This window comes from Mus caroli, chromosome 1 (assembly GCF_900094665.2).
Source record: "Mus caroli chromosome 1, CAROLI_EIJ_v1.1, whole genome shotgun sequence".
Lineage (NCBI taxonomy): Eukaryota > Metazoa > Chordata > Mammalia > Rodentia > Muridae > Mus > Mus caroli.
The window spans coordinates 126,696,424-126,711,683 of NC_034570.1; the positions used below are offsets into that span (position 1 = coordinate 126,696,424).

At 52.0% G+C, this 15,260-nt stretch overlaps 1 protein-coding gene across 1 annotated transcript in view; it reads right to left on the bottom strand.

The window, feature by feature from the left end:
- Positions 1–13,309, bottom strand: part of Lgr6 (leucine rich repeat containing G protein-coupled receptor 6) — a 121,702-nt gene extending 108,393 nt beyond the window's left edge. Inside the window, exon 1 of the mRNA XM_021160737.2 lies at positions 12,968–13,309. Within this exon, the coding sequence (XP_021016396.1) occupies positions 12,968–13,179 (212 nt within the window). The 5' untranslated portion in view covers positions 13,180–13,309. The remainder of the gene's footprint in view (positions 1–12,967) is intronic.
- Between the last annotated feature and the right edge of the window lie 1,951 nt (positions 13,310–15,260).

The following is a 15,260-nucleotide window of genomic DNA, read 5'->3' on the forward strand; positions in this document are numbered from 1 at the left end:
GAGGGAGGGGGAGAGAGAGAGAGAGAGAGAGAGAGAGAGAGAGAGAGAGAGAGAGAGAGAGAAATAATGGTCATGCCCTATCCTAGCCCTTGGGATCTCAAGTCTCAGGGAGTGAACATTGCAAGGAAAATCGAGGCTGGGTCCTCCTACCAAGTCCCCTCTCGTTGGGTCTTTTACACTGCCTCTCCCCAGCTCCTCTGCATCCTTATTTATCTCCATAACATCTGGGGGAAAGGAGCTATTACCTGCAGGAAATAGGCCCAAGGAGACCTGGGTCTTGGCCAAGACAAACAGGTGTCAGTGGTAGGTTCCAGCCTAGGACCCCTGATTCCAGTTCTACAGAAGAGAGAACAAACCTAACATTCTAGACAGGTAGGGTCAGGGGAGTTGCAGACATAAGGGGAGGGGGCCTACTGATCCCTTCACACTGCAAAGAATGGACACTCTAGGGGAGAGCCCAGTGGAGAGCAGGGTGAGCCTGGAAGGTTGGGCAGCCAGGGTGGAGGGCTTCCCACATCTGGAAGCTCGGGAGTGCCTTTCTCCCTGGGTGGACTAGGGACTGTCTATTACACAGTGTCCCCTTTACCCAAGAGGGGTACATCTCAAGATGCCTAAGATCTCATATAATATCAAAGCCTATATACTATATATATGCTTTATATACATTATTAATAAATTAGGCATAGTAAGATACTATCAATAGCAACACTAAAACAGGATAATTATAACAATATACTCTAATAAAAATTAAGCGAATGTGCATACATTCTCTCTTAAAAGAAGTTTATTATACTTTTTTCTTTAATTTAAAGGAATTTGCAATTTCCCTGTTCTTGCACTTGGGGCCATCTTGACATAAAGCAAAGGTTGCTTAAACCAAGGCCTGCTTGCCCCGCAGGGTCCTCTCAGATGAATTGAGCAGCAAAAGGCTACTGAGTGACTATCAAAAAGGTGCATACACAGCACAGAAACCCTGGACACGGGATGTGACAGAGCTCTGCTGAGACAGAGCCAGCACGATGCCATCATGCTACTGAGGATGTCACACGATTTTAAACGATCAACTATTTACTTCTGGGATTTTCCATGTAACATTTCCAGGCCTTGTTTGGCCACAGATAACTGAAACCGCAGAAAGTTAGAACTGTTAATAAGAAAGGACCACGAATACTGAGAATTAATGCCACGGTCTAGTTCAGCTTTGTCTGCTACCAAGTACACACTCAAGAAATATTTGTTGGTTGAAACAAACGTAATGATGGCTAATGTCCACTAACTGGTTATGATGTGTCAGTGGTTCTCACAATCCCCATGTGGTATGTATCATTATTAATTCCATTTTATAGGAAGAAGCTAACAAGAGTCTCTTCCTGAGTACTGAGCCAGGATCTAAATCCAGACAGACTGACTGATGGGGGGTGGTGCCCTTAACCAAGTGTGTTGGCACTTGGATAGAGTCTGCCATACAGGATTCTCTCTCTCTCTCTCTCTCTCTCTCTCTCTCTCTCTCTCTCTCTCTCTCTCTTTCTCTCTTCCCCTTCCTCCCTCCCTCCCTCCCTCCCTCCCTCCCACTAAACAAATGCCTTTGCATCAGAGCCCTCGACCTATCCCACCTGGACTGAGTGTGCTTCCCTGCCCACCTCAGCACAGCATACTCCATAGCCCCGGGCCCCTGCAGATGCCATTCATTTTCGTTTGTTTTGTTTTGTTTTGTTGAGACAGGGTTTCTCTGTGTAGCCCTGGCTGTCCTAGAACTCTGTCTGTAGACCAGGCTGGCCTCAAACTCAAGAGATCTACCTGTCTCTGCTTCCCTAGTGCTAGGATTAAAGGCAAGCGCCACCTCCACCCGGCCACCAGGTGCCGTTCTTAAACTAAAGATCACCTACAACCTGGAGATGTCCAGTCTTTCTCTAATCCTAGACCCCTCTGGTGTATCTGGACAAAAGCTCACATCTACACCACTGCATTCCAGAGATAGATGTCCCTTCCTTCCATCCCCCAACCATCAGACCCAAAAGGGTCACCATCTTGGCAATGGGACAGCAATGTGCCTATTGGGTCACAGCATCTGTGAGGTCTCTTTCATCGTTCTATTTTATTTTATTGTTACTGTTGGTGACATACCCATGCTTAATTAATAAACTAAGTAAGATTCGTTCACTGTGAGCATGTAGAAGCACATATTATATAGGGCTTGGTACTATCTGAACTCTTAGACATCTAACTGGAGTGTCTTGAGTGTATCCCACTTCAGTAAGGGGGAACTATCATATATAATAGACAGTGCCTAGTCCATATAAAGAGGAACATTCAGGAATAGACAGAACATATGACTACCTGAAATGGAAGCTAGGTCAAGGTAAAAATTACACACACACACACACACACACACACACACACACACACCATCCCTACAAACCAGAGTGTGAGGCTCTGATGGCCTAGGAGCCTGAGAGGGGGTTGCACACTTAGCAGGATCCACTGCAAAATAAAAATCTCTCATGTGGAAATAGCAGAGTGCTGACCCAAGTTAGAGCCCTTCAAAGCAGTGCATAGGTGGCAAGTGACAGGGTGACTCACAGGCTGATGTCCAGGTAACCCTGTTGGAGGATTTGGGTGGAGTCAGAGGTACCTGACTCTCACCTTCAATCCCCTAGGGTTCTGAGTGCCTACCTGTCCTCAGGTAAGCAGGGTGGGAGCCCAGGTCCTGCCCCAATTCTCTCTTGCTTTTGTCCTAAACAATGGTTGCCTTCCTTTCTCGTCTCCTCCCTGCCTCCTCCGCTTGGTCCACCACAAAGGCAGGGGATTTGTTTACAGCCCTTCCTGCCTCAACTCTTGCAATACCTGGACACTGGATCCAGCCTTCCCATCCTCAAACACCCTCACTGCCCCAGATCTAGAGCTGACAGGAAAGAAGCAAAGACCGAATACCTATAGGTGGACTGTCTGTCCACGGCCCTACCCAGAGCACCCCCTGCAGGTAGAAACCCATATTATGGGCCTGCAAGCAAGAGGAAGTTTGACAGGGTCCTGAGTAAAGGGGCCGGGGAGCATAGACCAGGCCTGCAGGAGACTCCCTCCCAGTCTAAAGTGAAAGGATAGTCAGTTAAGAGCCCCTTCTTTCTGAAGCCGTGAAGCTCCGAATCTGATAGCAAAAAAAGCCCCATCAAAGAGATGGACTCGGACTCAGAGACAGACTCATGCAGACGGTTTCTAATAATACCTAATATTTTCAAAGAAAATAAAGTCACATTCCCTGTGTGAAAAGCCCTTCCCCGGGGCAGGCTCTTGCTTCCTACAGCTCAGCAGGGAGACACTTACACTACCTGGCAAACAGTCCTCGTAGATCATTCACTCGAGGGCCTGTGGCTTTTCTTTCACACCACAACTGCCTCTCGGAGGGATTCCCACATGAGACCTCAGTTAGTTCAGCGGAGCCTGTCCTCTGCCCTGCCTGCCCAGGGCATGTGGTTATCTGACCCCGCCTACCACCGCACTTCTCACTTCCCACAAGGCGCCTCGTGTGTGTGTGTGTGTGTGTGTGTGTGTGTGTGTGTGTGTGTGTGTGTTATTTGTGTTTGTCTTATCAGCTTGTTTTGAGCCTCAGGCCCAGAGGAGACCATGCATGGACTACGGAGTCCAAGCTCACCTTTGGCTCTTTCTCTCCCTTCTGTGATCCCATAGCCTCATCCTTTCAGAGGAGATAGCAACGGTCTTGTCCTCACGTGGGACGTTCACGCAAAGAACCTTATGCAGAGCCTCTCAGGGAGCAAGCATTCTGTCTGTGTCCGGCCAGTCAATGAGTGAGCGAGTGTTTACTCCCCAAGACAGCCTGGGAGTTCAAGTAGCTTCCTCAGTAGCCGTTAACAAGATGGGAAGGGAGTGTTTTCTGCATGACTCAGGGTGAGAGGTGTCACCAGAATTCACATGTCGCTGGGCTTCAGCCTACGCTCCTGCCTCATAGCATGCATGGGGAACACAGAGCAAACCAGAGAGGCCTGGAGAGCTATCAGAAAGAAGCCACAGGATGGGTCACCCGGAAAGGCTCCCTCCTCTAGGGCATGTTAAAGACCTTGCAGCAGCAGCCGGTTTGGGCCTGTTTCCCAGGAGCCCGTGGTAACAGGTTCGGTGCAGTCCAAATCCCAAGTCACAGTGGAGTTGCAATCAACCCTGGTTGGCTGGGGCTTGTGCCTCTGATTCCCCTGTTTATTCCTGAATAAGAGGACACACTCTTGCCCCTTACAGAGAGCCCAGCAATCTCCGGGGTTAGGTTGAGAGGCAGTGATGAGGAGTCTGCCAGCACTGTTACTCTCTTTCCCCTGCATTAGCCATTGGCCTTGGCCTTGGCCCTAGGGACCACATTCAGACACTGGTGCAACAGGAGACACTCAGCACCTTCCTGAGTGCTGCCACGGGGACACTCCCACCCTCCCCAACACCTCTAAGGCCAAAAGAGATTGGACAAGTAGCAGAGAGAGGGGAACTCTGTTCTCGAACAAGCCCTCTGGATATCACCCTCAGCAAAGTCCTAGACAGACAGACTCAGTTTCTCCTTCCAAATGCCTCTCCCAAGGGAACACCAGAATCCCTACTACATAACTGCCTCGTGTCAGCCATGGCGGTGTGCCAAGCACTGTGCTGAATTACAAATGTCTGTCTCAGAGTCTGGTGTGATTGTTTCCAGTTTAGAGCTACAGAAACAGGCCGGCAGATGTAATGAAACACACTGGTACCCTGGGCGTGGGCACCATGCGCTTAGGAGGTTACACAGGATGGGAAGCTTTAGAGCATCTTAGGCTTTAACAAGGACTGGAGAGGCGAGCTGCTGGTTTAAAACACTGGCTGCTCTTCCAGAGGACCCAGACTCCATTCCCAGGAACCACCTGGCAGCTTACAACTGTCTGTGACTCCAATCACAGAGAATGCAGTGCCACCTTCTAGCCTTCATAGGCACCAGGCATATACACGGCTCACAGATAGGCACGCAAGTGAAGCAAATATACACCTAAAAACAAATTAAATTTAAAAGACAAAAGCTAGAAATGTAGTTCAGTGGTACTCGTCTACAATGTGCAAGGCCTAGTCCCTGGTGAATGCACACACACACACACACACACACACACACACACACACACACACAAGGAAGCAGTTCTTTCCTTCTACAGCAGTGGCTCCAGATGTGCCAGATGTTGCCTGGGGTTGGTTGGCAGTGCTGGCGGCCTGAGAAGCACAATTGATAAGTCCTAGCTGATGAACACCTCCAATCCTTTTGTTTGCTTTACATGTGTGCCCCGGGGAGGAAAGGCAGAAAGCGCTGCCCTGGAACCTCCTGCCTCCGAGAACTGTGCAGAGAGGCAGCCGGGACAGTGCAGCAAAGCACCAGTGCATGCTGGGTATCAGGAAGAATCCAGGTAAACCCAGCTTTCTAGCGTCTGAGAGAGAAAGATTGTGAATTCCAGGCCAGCCTAGACTCTACGGCAAAACTTTGCCTCAAAATCAAAACAAACACAAAGAAACCCTGACTTGATTGGAGAGTCTCCTAGGGCTCGAGGCTTTCTCTTCTCTTGCAGGGTCTTCTGGTGGTAGATAAGATGCTTCAGGTGGCCTGGTTTCAGCCTCTTCTTCTCCAGGGTTTCCCTGAACCCACCAGGCATCTCTCTCAGAGCACCTCGCCATACTTCTCTGAGTCTGCTCCTAGGAAGATCTGGCCCAGTGAGTTCAGTTTTCACGAACACTTGGCCCCATTTCCCATAACTGCACCCAGTAGGTCTCAGTACACAGTAGGTCTCTGACAACAACACTGAGGATAATGTCTGCTACAGCAGTGGTCTCACTCTCCCCAGCTATAATTCTTCAATTGTGCTGAGCCCCCAAACCTTCCCCTTCAATCAGCTACCATAGATGGGACCCTAGAAGTCATGCCCTGTGGATGAGACAGAAATGAATCCCAACCCCGAGGAGACTGGACACAGGCCTTGTGAGGCTGCTTAAGCTGGGTTTTAACATGCTCAGAACGAAGCCCATCCTGCTGGAGCTCAGAGCCCTTCCGATCTGACCTCTAAGCAGTACTATCCAAAAGGGTTAGGGAGGAGCTTGTTCTGTTGAACCCGCAGCACCGGGGGTGACCAGCGAGAGATCTCAGACTCTAAATCCCTCGTCTTCCTCAACTGTAAGATGGACCTCACACAAGTCCCTCCCTCACAGGGTTTATACTTGATGCTTCAGATAAAGCGCTTGAAAGCAGCTCGTGCCACCGAGCAACTAACCAGGAAGTGCCAGCAGTTGCTGTGATGGACTTAGGAGTGATAGCAGGTCCATAAATGAGTCTCTCCAGGACCATCAGGTGCCATCCTGACTGGGCCCCAGACATAGACTTTCCTGGAGGAACTAGTGTACTTCTAGGGGTAAGGTCACAATCAAAAAACTGAAAACTGTAGCCAGTAAGACATCGCTGCTGCACCTAGAAGCAGACAGGAGCGGCAGAAAGCCAGGGACGTAAGTGCTGCAGTGGCCACATTTCCATTAGTCAGAGGGGCCTCTGATCCGGATGCAGGCCACAAGTCCCTTGGAGGTCTCTGGAGGAGAAAAAGCCTGGCAGCTGAGAGGGCTGGGAAGGGACACAAAGAAAACCTCTCCTCTGGAGGTACCTTGTCTTTGAGCTGCCGGCCCAGCCCCCACCTGCCCGCCCAACACCAGCCCGCTGTGGCCTGCTCTGGCATGGCTCCGGGGGGCTCAGTGCCAAGCCCTGAGCTTTCCCCCCACCATGTCCTTTCACTGCTTCCAAAATAACTCTTCGCTCACTGCCCAAGTTTGGCTTCTCGGCTGTTTTTCTCCTCCTGGGACCTGTTCTCCTGTGTCTGAAGGGCAGCAGGAGAGACCCAAATTATTGTTAGAAATTGGGGCTTGCCATTTCCTTACTCAGCACAAAGGGGCTCCCAGAGTTCTGAGAGCCCCTAAATCAATAAGTCTATTCAGTTTGGCTAACGGAAGTTATTTCCAGAAGAGAGAGGGGATGGCCCCCCACCTCCTACTCTTGCACCTTCCCAAGGTGACCAAAGCCCTAGAAGGACTCTTTGTCCTTGGCTCTGCTCCCGGTAGAGCCAGTTACTAGCCTAAGGTCACACAACCCAACAGAGGTAAGCAAAGAGGAGCAAAAGGCCCTTCCAGGCCCTCTCAGGGTGAGACCCAAGCCCGGGTCCCAGCACCCCACCACTGTCCTAAGGCCGTACCCATGAAAATGTCTTCCGGTTCTGGGGAAAAGCCAGGCTCTCCAGGCAGCCTGACCTGAGAGCCAGACTCTTCCTCTTTGGAGAGTCTCCCATCAGGCACTCTTGGCGGCTCCTCCAGGCTCAACACAGGGTCACTTCCTCCAACACCCAGCCTGGAGCCCAGGAGCAGCCTGTATCCCTGGAAGACTCTTTCCCTGAAGGTCAGTAGAGGGAATTAGTGAAGAAAGAAGTCAGTGGGAAGGAGGACCCCTCTGAAGGGCCCTAAAAGATGAAGCTCTGGCACTACAACCATCCCCCTTTCTGGGCCTCTTGGGGCACTTGTAGTTGAAGTGCAGAAAGAAAAAAGGTCCAGCTGGTGCTCTTTGAGGGCCCGTACCTCAAGTGCTTGTGAGAAGTGTTACACGTGTGTTTTATGTCCTGTGCCCTGTCCATCTTCTGTGAGCCTGGGCCAGAGCAGGAAGCGGGCTGTGGCACAGGAGACCATCCAGAAGGTCCGTGGGACCTTCCATGGGAGGGGGAAGGTGGTGGTGCTGAGTGGGCTGGGGGCCAACTCCCTCTGAGCCATGCCCCCCCTGGCAACCCTTCTAGGTAGACACAAGCAGTATTTCCATTTTAGGTTAAGAAACTAAAACCTTGGGTCTGGAGCTAAAAACTCTCCCCACAAGTGGGGCAGTGGTGGCACACAACTTTAATCCCAGAACTTGAGAGGGAGAGGCAGATGGATCTTTGTGAGTTCAAGGCCAGCCTGGTTTACAGAATGAGTTCCTGGACAACTAGGGCTACACAGAGAAACTCTGTCTTGAAAACCCAAAGAGAGCCGGGCGTGGTGATGAACGCCTTTAATCCCAGCACTTGGGAGGCAAAGGCAGGCAGATTTCTGAGTTCGAGGCCAGCCTGGTCTACAGAGTGAGTTCCAGGACAGCCAGGGATACACAGAGAAACCCTGTCTCGAAAAAAGAAAGAAAGAAAGAAAGAAAGAAAGAAAGAAAGAAAGAAAGAAAGAAAGAAAGAAAGAAAGAAAAGAAAAGAGAAAAAAGAAAGAAAACCCAAAGAGAGAGAAGAGAAGAGAAGAGAAGAGAAGAGAAGAGAAGAGAAGAGAAGAGAAGAGAAGAGAAGAGAAGAGAAGAGAAGAGAAGAGCTTTGCCCACATCAGGGTTGCTGGTGTTGATCTCTGGAACCTGATAAGCTACCAATACCCAGTGGCACCCATGTGGGCCCCTTCTCCTATGCCCCGTCCATCTTCTGTCACCTGTGAGCCTGAGCCAGAGCAGGAAGCAGGCTGTGGCACAAGAGACCATCCAGAGCGTGCCCATGGGAGGGGGAAGGTGGTGGTGCTGAGCGGGCTGGGGGCCAACTCCCTCTGAGCCAGGCTTTCTTCTCTGCCGGTGCCCCACCCAGCCGCTCCCGTGCCCACTGCCGCCAGAGCCCAGAGGTTTCCTTTTTCTTTTTGCCTAAGGCTGTCTCCTGCCTTTCCTTTGAACTGGGGTGACGGCTCCCCCACACAGCCACTCTCCTCCAGCAACCCCCCAGGCTCTTTCAACAAGGGAGGGCCCAGGGGACCCCACTTCCTGAAATTGCTCCACCCCTCCCTTGCTAGCTTCTCTCTGGTTTGGTCTGGGTGCTGCCTGGATTCTCTCTCTCCCTCCTGGATTCCCGCTGCCAAGCCCTCTCTCCCCAGAGCTCTCCCTGTTCCACACAGGCAGTGAAGGACCCACGGTTTCCAGCCAAATGTGGAGCACAGAGATCCAGAGAAACCCTGGGACTTACCTGGGGGTCTCTCACCCACTGTGAGATTGAGGATTAGAACTTATGTACCCCTCATCACAGCGGAAGTGCAGAGGCTGGACCAGGAAGGGAGCCTCTGAGATGAGGAAGTGAGCTGACAAAGTGATACCCACACACACTCTAACTCAGGGCCAGTGTTTGCCAACTGATGCTAAGTGAAGCTCACCTCTGGTCCCTCCAGGAACCCATCTGGGGCAAGCTGGAGAGCAAGCTGGGGTCTTCCAGTGGTCACTCCCCTCCCATTCCACAAAGTCTTGAGACTGTACCAGCTGGTGGGGGCAGCTGCAAAGGTGTTCTGGTTCCCCAGGGTCGCTACCATTGTCTATGTGGCAGTGTGTTCTCCCACCACATACACACAGCCCTCAGCATACAGAGACTTGTTGAACAACTCCCACAGAAGGCTGCTCCGCTTTCCAGTACTAGCTCCAGCACCTCTGCCTCCAAGGAGCCTTCCAAGACAACTGCCTCCTGGCTCTCTGGTGACAACACTATTAACACTGTGTTCTTCCAGACCCTATACCTGCAGATACTACCTCAGTGAAGCCACACAGCCACCGTTTGAATCAGGTATTAGCTTCATTTATAGATGGAGAAGCCAGGTCAAGTTATAAACCAATATACTTGCCCAGCTTCTGCTAGCGCTGCCCTTCACACCAATGCCCATCCTTAACCTTCTATGCTCTTACTATGACACACTGCCTCCACCTCCATCTGTCTGGTTATAGACATGCTTAAGCAATGGCAAGAGATTATCCTGATTCTACACACACACACACACACACACACACACACACACATGCACACGCACCTGACCTTTCACACAAACCCAGTGGTTATTCTGGCTTGAAGAAAGCAAATTCCCTTTGAGTAGCCTGGCATAGAGCAAACGTTTTGGCAGCAGTGAGTAACAAAACGGATGCTTAGGGGTAACCCACAGTGCTTGAGCCTCTGAGAGTTTACAGCCAGAGGTACACACACACTCTCCAACATTTCTCAGTGCCGAAGGTAAACAAGAGACTCCACGTAAATCCCTGGATTCCCCAGCTCTGGGTGCATTTGCCTAGCGAGCAAGTGCTACGTGTATATTCCTGTGACTGCACATGCTCGGGTATGACAGGGACACCTCTCATTCCCATCCCCACAAACTGCAGTGCCCCAGAGCCAGCTGAGGCATATTCTTCTCCATCTCTTCCTGTAAGAGGCCTCAACTCAGGGAGACACACAAAACCCAGCAAATTTCCCTGAGCTTCACTCCAGTGAGGGTGTGGGAGGAGCCCTTCTAGAGACACTTGAAGTACTGTGTATAAATGAATGACTCCTAACTTTGATCAAACAGGGCTGGCATTGGGCCCCAGACTGTTCGTGGGTTTTGGACTTGTGTGTCAAATAAATAGACATAAAGACTTTCTGGTCTCCCCGGGAACAGGAATGGAGGGAGGTGGAGGCAGCCACTCCATGACACAGGTACTGGCTAGGAAGGAACCTTAGTATCCCCGGGTGGGAAGCAGACACCAAGTAGTTTTATACTGAAATTCTGTCAAGGAAGCATTAAAAGGGACCTAGGATGTCTTTTGTGGCCCACCCACCGGCAGATCCTAATACTGCCGAGAAGGGACAGGGTCCCAAGATATCCCTGCCTGGCTCCTTCTTCACGATCTGTCTCTCATTACCTTTCAAGGCCTTTGCAGAGCTAGAAGGATACAGATCAGTGATGTGTGTGATGCACAGGCGTGAAGATCTGATTTCTACCCGCAGAGTTCATGCAAAAAGAGTCAGAAATGGTGGCATGCATTTGGTCATTCCCCAGCATAGGGTGAGGAATACGAGCATATCCCTGGGACTCCCTGCCTAGATCACCCAATGAGCTCCAGGTTAGCATGGGACACTGTCTCAAAAAACAAAGACAAAACAAAACCAAAGGGACAGCTCCTGAGACGTGACACCTGAAGTTGACCACTAGCCTCCACACACACCGAACATGTACCTGCAGACATGTGTACACCAACATACACACACACACACACACACACACTGATGTGTAAAATGTCCTTGCAGCTCCCCTGAGAAAGCAAAGAGGGAAGGCTCTACCTCTGAGCCATCTGCAGATAGTAGAAGCCCCCCTCCACCACCCACTGGGACCCCTGCACAGCCCAGGCAGGAGGATGGGTCTCTCCAGCTCTCTGCAACGCTGGGTATATTGCTGAAAAAAAAATCTCTGCATCACCCAGGACCCACACCCGTGGCTAGCTCCCTTCTCCTACCCTCGGAAACTCAAAGGCTTCCTTGACACCCACAAAGGCTCAGGAAGAGCTCAGAAGCCTTCACCTCTTCTAACCCAAAGACGCCCCACATATCAGAGGGCACTGGGTCAAAGTGTCACGGAACTGTTGTCACCATGGAACGTGGAACACTTGGATTCCCAAAGTGAAACTCTACCCTTATTCCCAAGTCCTGCCAGGAAAAAAAAAAATCCACAGATTACTCTAGAAAATTTTGGTTGCTGAGAAATGTGGCCTGACCTGCCACCCTCTGAAAGATCCTGTGTCCTCTCTGCTCCTTAACACAGGCAAGAGGCCTCTTTTCTGCTGTCCTGGAAGGCTGAATAGAAGTTATTTCTAAACTCTTTTTAGCCATTTTCCCTGTCTTCCAAAGAAACAGTGTCATAGACCCCTAATGTATAAAACTGCTAGAAATGGAATTTCTGGGGTGTGACAGCGGTGGGGCCAGAAATGCTGCTCTCTGCTTGATGCTGGGCACCCTCACAGCTCTGCTGTGAATACCTGTGCCCACCTCTCCCATCACCCTCTGGACTGTACAGGACTTGGTTTGTCCTTCTGGAATATGGGTGTTTCTGTTCCCACAACTGTTACTTTTGGAGTGAAGAAGGATATGGGGGCGGGGAGGTAATCGCGATATGAAGGGAGCCCCACAAGGGGCGCTAGTTTAGGATCCCCCACTTTTACCAGGATACCACCCTCTCATCGCACCCTGGCGAGCCTCTGAGGACAAGCCTGGCTGCCTCTTCCTCAGCGATCCTCAATTCTAGGATCCCAAAGCCGAGAGAGCCTCTCTCAGGCCTGAGGGAGCTCTGGCCAGACTTTCTACCCAGATCTTCCTACCTTCTCTCCTTCTTCTAAGGGATAGCAGGGGAGGCCAGGGGGTTTCCTCTCCCTGCAGCAGGGGTCAGGCCAAGAGGTCCGGGCTATGCTCCCACCCACCCCTGCCCAGGTAGTGATCAGTTACAGCTTCTGGCTCTCCCTATTCTGAGCCGGCTACCCCCAATAGGGTCCCTTTCGTGAACCACCTCACCCCAACTCAGACTCTAAAAATGGTTCTCTGGTTTTCAGTCTTGAAGCCTGCCCACAAATTAGTGTCTCTAACACAGCCTCCTGGGACATGACTTCAGGGAGGCCTGGGGAGGGGGCAGGAGACCTCCACACAAGAAGATGGTACTGGCAGAGTCCCTAACTAAAGAGAGGAGAGCTGCGTGGACCCTTCACCAAAGCCCCCTGCCTCAGTGGGGCAGTGCCGCTTCCTGCTGTGGTGGAAGAACCCATTTCAACCCTACCAGGGCACACTCCCCTCACCTCCTAACAGAGCACTAACTTTTGCCTTCATTAATCCTGGGCAGTGTTCTTCTGAGGAGAACAGCAAAAGAATACACACACACACACACACACACACACCACTTTCTTGCTTGGCATTCACACTGCACTTCACCAGGTCCCACATTAAGACCATAGGGATGGGGGAGAAACACCTGGGAAAGGGAGCAGGGAGGCCTAGGCTCACTTCTTGCCTCAGTTTCCCAAATTCTAAGACTAGCTTCCCAGTCCTTCACTCTTGGAAAAGCAAGAGCCCTCCTGGGGATGCGCATGTCCAAGGGCACCAAACGAGTGTTTGCCCGGCAGGCGGCCATCACGAATAACAGGTACCAGCAGGTGAGTACTCACAGGTAAGCCGTTAGGGGGTCCAGATCCGCAGGCACCACTGAGAGCCCGAGCTCGGAGCAGTCAGCGGACAGCATGATGCCATCCTCCTGGCAGTGGCAGGGAACCGGGCAGGCGGGACGCCCGGGGCCAGGCTGAGGGTCGCTGCCCGCGCGCGCTGATGCGCATAGCGCGGCGCAAAGCCACAGCGCCAGGAGCCCAGGCGGGCTGTGCATCTCGGCGGCGGGCTGCGGGGCACCTGGCGGGCGTTCGGAGGGGCGAGCGCACGGAGCTGTGCGCGCGCGGCTCACCTCCTGGTCCCGGGCGGGCCCGAGGGCTGTGCCGTCGGTGGGCACCGCCCCCGCTCGACTTGGCTTGGGCGCGGCGGCAGCAGCGGCGGCGGCGGGACGGTGCAGTCAGAGAGGGGCAGGCATTGTTGAGTGATCTTCGTTATTCAGTTTCACAGGCTGGGCTTGGCGAGGGAGGGAGACACGGGGGGTGGGGTGGGGGGGCTGGGAGGAGGAGTCAAGGAAACTTTCTACGCTGTGGCTCGCTCCCCTTCCCTCCTTCCTTCCCAGCTGGCAGGAATTTCATCGGGGGCGTGGGGTAGGAGAGGGGCGGTGAAGAAAGCAAAGAAACCCAAAGAAAGCTAGGAACGGCCAGCACATCAGAAACCTGCACTTGTTTGGAAAGGGTGCCCCAGAGCTTGGGCCTATGGGGTCGAATTCCTCTTGACTTTGGGAACAGCCACAGGGTCTCAAGGGACCAGAGACCATCAGGGAAGAAACAAACAAACAAACAAACAACAACAACAAAACAGAGTTCTACAGACTTGAGCCCCACTACCAGATTTTAGGCTGATGGGAAAAGAGACCCGAGAGAAAGAGATGTTCAAGGTCACAGGGCAGTTGGGGACAGCCTCAGAACTAGTTCCCAGGTCACTCCTCCGCACCCATTCCGACCAGGGAAGGAAGAAGGTCTTAAGGAGGAAGAAAGTGGTCGCAGGTTGGTAGTAGGAATGAGGAGCGACATTGAGGAGCCACTCCTCAACACTAAAGCAACTGGCGTAGATTCCACCTGATGCACAGGGCATGGAAATGAACTCATGTAGACTAAGATCTAAGGTCTAGAGATCACCCTGAACCTTGATCTCGGGACCCAGGACAGCAGAGGGGCTGCCCTCCGCACAGCTGGTTGCCAGAGCTTGCCAGCGAGTCGGCTGATTGGCGCCACCTGGAGGCCCAGTGCTACAGATGCAGCTCAAGCACCTTAAGGGCCCGATTCCATCTATAATCCATCCCAGGACCTTGGAGAGCAAGGGCAATGGTGGCTAAAACTGGAGTCAAGACTCAGCTCTCTTCTTAGGCCAGCCTGGGCTAGCAGTGCTTCCTTCACGTGTCCTTTTGCTTTCTCTGGTCTCCAGATCTTTCCCTGAGCCAAGCCCCAGGATGAAACTAGACCAGGTTGGGAGCAGTTTGATTCCCATGGTCCATACCAGAGACATGAGGAGCATGGAGGTAGCCAAGATACCCTCCACCTTTTACTTCTATATCCCAAACACTTCATCAGCCCCTCTCTATCCTTGCGGACGCGGCAGGGCCCGCAGAGAGGAAGCTGCATAGTCAGACCAAGAAGCCAAAAGAACTGTGCTGTGCTTCCAGGGCTCCAGCTGCAGCTGTGATAGAACTACATGATGAGCCTGTAAGAAGGTCCCATAATGGCCCTCCGAAGCCACACAGGCCTGCAAGCAGAAGCCCCCTCTGTATTTACTCTCGCTTACCCCTTGCCTTCACCTTGACTCTAACCCCTCATACACATGCACACACAGACACACACACACACCATTCATGCTGCTCCAAGTCCCCAGCCAGATCTGGAAAATCACACTTGGGCCCCATTCCACCTCTGGAGCAGCCTTCTGAAGTGGGCTTGGGCAACTCAGAGCTGAGTGTCCAGCCTGCCCACAGGGTGGAGAGTCACTCTGGGGCCAACTCCTTGGACTCCTGAGAAATGCAGTACTGAAGAAAACATTAATTGTCAGTCCTAGGGGGTCACACGAACCCATTCTCACTTTAGGAAAGCTCCTAGCTAGTAGAAAGCCCCACTTTGTTTAAGTACACTTATCTTGTGTATGGGTATGATTGTAGAGACGGTTCAGTGGTTAAGAGCATTGACTGCTCTTCCAGAGGACACAGGTTCAATACCCAGCAACCACGTGGCAACTCACAACTGTATCTCCAAGATCTGACACCTTCACACAGACATACATGCAAGCACACACACACACACACACACACACACAAATCTTGTGTATGGG